The 3,137-nt window shown below is 36.2% G+C and overlaps 1 protein-coding gene across 1 annotated transcript; it reads left to right on the plus strand.

Moving 5' to 3' along the window:
* The first annotated feature begins 613 nt into the window (after positions 1-613).
* LOC127744894 (uncharacterized) lies at positions 614-2,528 on the plus strand. Its single transcript, XM_052257728.1, has 2 exons — positions 614-662; positions 1,735-2,528. Exons 1-2 carry the CDS (start codon positions 614-616, stop codon positions 2,526-2,528), a joined length of 843 nt encoding a protein of 280 aa, XP_052113688.1.
* Positions 2,529-3,137: the final 609 nt, after the last annotated feature.

Genomic DNA, 3,137 nt, shown 5'->3' on the forward strand with positions numbered 1-3,137 from the left:
AAACAACACATTTTCCATTTTCATCCATATTTAACCCCTCTATCGGAAATGTTACTCCAACTTTCTTGCCGTTTCCAACTCAATTCAGTGCATCAAGACGTAACTCATCTGGTGTTGGTGGCTCTTCTAACCCATCCTCTCAGACTCCTATACAATCTAGTCTAAATTCGCAATATTCCGATTTTGCCAACCTCGTGGATTAGATGCTATCGACCTCAATGATGATGATATTGAAGATCGGAGGCAAGATAGTATTCAACACTGGCATTGGGAAGAGGATGAGATGTTGATCAGTGCGTGGTTAAATATTTCAACTGACCCTATAGTTAGTACTGATCAAAAGGGGGAAATATTTTGGAGTCGAATTCATAGCTACTGTGTAGAATTTTGTTCCGACATGACAAGGGGGGTAGTTGCATGTAAGAAATGATGGTATAAGATCAACAAGACTGTTGCACAATTTGCTGGTTGCTATGATCAAGCTAGTCGAAACATAAGGAGTGGTTCAAATGCTGATGACATAAAGGAGTTGGTTTATAAACTTTATTCCACAAATGATGGTAAAAAAATTTACTTTTGAGAGGCATTGGAACATGCTTCGATTGGAGCAAAAATGGAGAAGCCAACTACCTACACAGAGTGGCGGCTCAAAGAGAACCAAGGTTAGTGCAACTGGAGCATACTCATCCTCATCAAACCCAGAAATACTGTTGGCTGACGAACCCGTTGTGGACTCTCCCGTTCACCCACAAGGATCGAAGAAGAGCAAGTGAAAAGGTAAGGGAAAAGCACAGATGTCTGAAGATTTTAGCGAAAGAAAATCATCGGTTGTCAAAAAATTATCTCTCATGGAAGATATTAAGAATGTTAGAGAAAATGAACTAATGGATAGGAAAAAAGAAAGAGAAGAGGAGAAGGAACATAGAGCAAAGATTATGGCAATCAAAGAGAATGGGTTACAAATTTAAGCGGCAATAAAAGAACAAGAATTACAAGTTCAAGCAGCAATGAAAGAAAAAGGATTACAAACTCAGAGGTATATTAAAGAAATGGAGATAAAAGCAAAAGAAAGGAAAATGGAAAGGATGGCCAAGGAAAGGAAAAGGGAAATGGATATGTAAATACTTAATGCTGACACGTCTACAGTGAGTGAAAAACGATGAGCTCTTCATGAGATTGCATGTGAGAAAATAATCGCCAAGTGGTTTACTTAATGATTCCTTGTATTCGTAGAGTTATGTAGTATGTTCTTATTTTTATTGCGTATTACTGGTTTATGATGTAGTTTGTTTTATTTACTTCTGATGTAAATTTTTAAATTAGTCAATATTATCGTGCCTTTATTGTTCATGAAATTGACCGTGGTAAAACTAGCCGTTGTAAAACTAGCCGTTGCAAAACTAGCCGTTAAGGTACTTATTGCAAACACACTTATAAATATCAACTATCAATGACTTTGCAACTCCACTTCAATTCTTGTTTCTCACCTCGAAAGAGAGCTAAAAATTACATTTCTAAATATGGCTAGAAATTTTGATGATATGTTTAATGAGGCTTTGTATGGCAAAAAAAGACGGCAAGATAACACAATCGTAGATAATTGGATCGATGAGTATTTACTCCAAGATTCAGAAGACGAAGATATCGATAGAAGCTCTATCCCAATTACTCGTAGATAGATCAACAGAGATCGAGAAGTAGGATATGATCACCTTTTTCAAGATTACTTTGCAGATGAACCGGTGTGTAATGCTGACATTTTCCGACGGAGATTTCGAATGAGAAGACATGTGTTCATTCGGATAGTAGACGCTCTCTCAAACGTCTATCCATATTTCCAACAGAGGGTTGATGCAACTGGAAGACGAGGCTTGTCGCCACTCCAGAAATGTACCGCTACGATACGAATGTTAGCATATGGCGTAGGAGCTGATGATGTTGATGATTATGTGCGCATAGGCGAGAGCACTACAATTGAATGCTTGGAAAAATTTGTTGAAGGTGTCATTTCGGTGTTCGAGAATGAATACTTGCGAAAACCCAAACCAAATGACGTACAACGCCTGCTACAAATGGCGGAGGGTCGTGGCTTCCTTGACATGTTGGGTAGCATTGACTGCATGCATTGGCAATGGAAAAATTGTCCAAAGGCGTGGAAAGGTATGTACATGAGTGGTTATCGTGGGGTTGCAACTATAGTACTTGAGGTTGTAGTATCTTCAGACCTTTGGATATGGCATGCGTTCTTTGGAGTTTCTGGTTCAAATAACGATATCAACGTGTTAGATCGTTCTCCAGTATTCGATGATATTCTAAACGATCGTACTCCGGAGGTAAATTATACTATTAATGGTAATAATTATACTATGGGATACTATTTAGCAGATGGTATTTATCCTGAATGGGTCACATTTGTCAAATCAATCTCAAAGCCACAAGGGGAGAAACGCAAGTTATTTGCACAATACCAAGAAGGGCAAAGAAAAGATGTGGAGCAAGCATTCGGAGTGTTGCAAGAGACAACATAATGAGAGCTTGTATTATATTGCATAATATGATTGTTGAGGCTGAAAGAGACACTTATGCAGGAAATTTTGCTCAAGGCTTAGAGTATGATGATGTCGAAAATGGCTTATCACAACCTCAGCTGGGAAAAGAAGATTTCGCACCATACCATCAATTTCTCCAAAGAAATGCCCAACTTCAAAATGGACAGCAGCATAGACAATTGAAAGAGGACTTGATTGAACACATATGGCAATTTCACAATGCTTGTCGTCAACTATAAAACTTAATTATGTTTTTCTTTGTATTAAGTAATTTTACAAATTAGTGTAACCCCGAATTATATATTATGTATTATTATTATATATGAATTTATTTAATATTAATATCTTTTAATAGTGAATTATTTTTAAATTTAATAAATTTAAATTATATTATTGAAAAAAATTAATTACATTAATTTCAAGTATTTTAATTAATTAATTAATTAAGTGAGACTACAATAGGGACTAAAGTTAGTTCCTCCTAATGGAAAAGAGAGAGATGTTTTGAGTTCCTATTTATTGTTTATGACGTAAAAGTTGATGTGGAATTACTTGCTATAAAAAGTAGACTATAAACAAAAACTGAGA

This window comes from Arachis duranensis, chromosome 2, assembly GCF_000817695.3.
Source record: "Arachis duranensis cultivar V14167 chromosome 2, aradu.V14167.gnm2.J7QH, whole genome shotgun sequence".
Lineage (NCBI taxonomy): Eukaryota > Viridiplantae > Streptophyta > Magnoliopsida > Fabales > Fabaceae > Arachis > Arachis duranensis.

Bases quoted from the DNA above. Each gene is read 5' to 3' on its own strand.
- LOC127744894 (XM_052257728.1), top strand. From the start codon at position 614: ATGGAGAAGCCAACTACCTACACAGAGTGGCGGCTCAAAGAGAACCAA. The intron at 663-1,734 runs GTTAGTGCAACT...ATTACTTTGCAG, and splicing joins GCGGCTCAAAGAGAACCAAG to ATGAACCGGTGTGTAATGCT.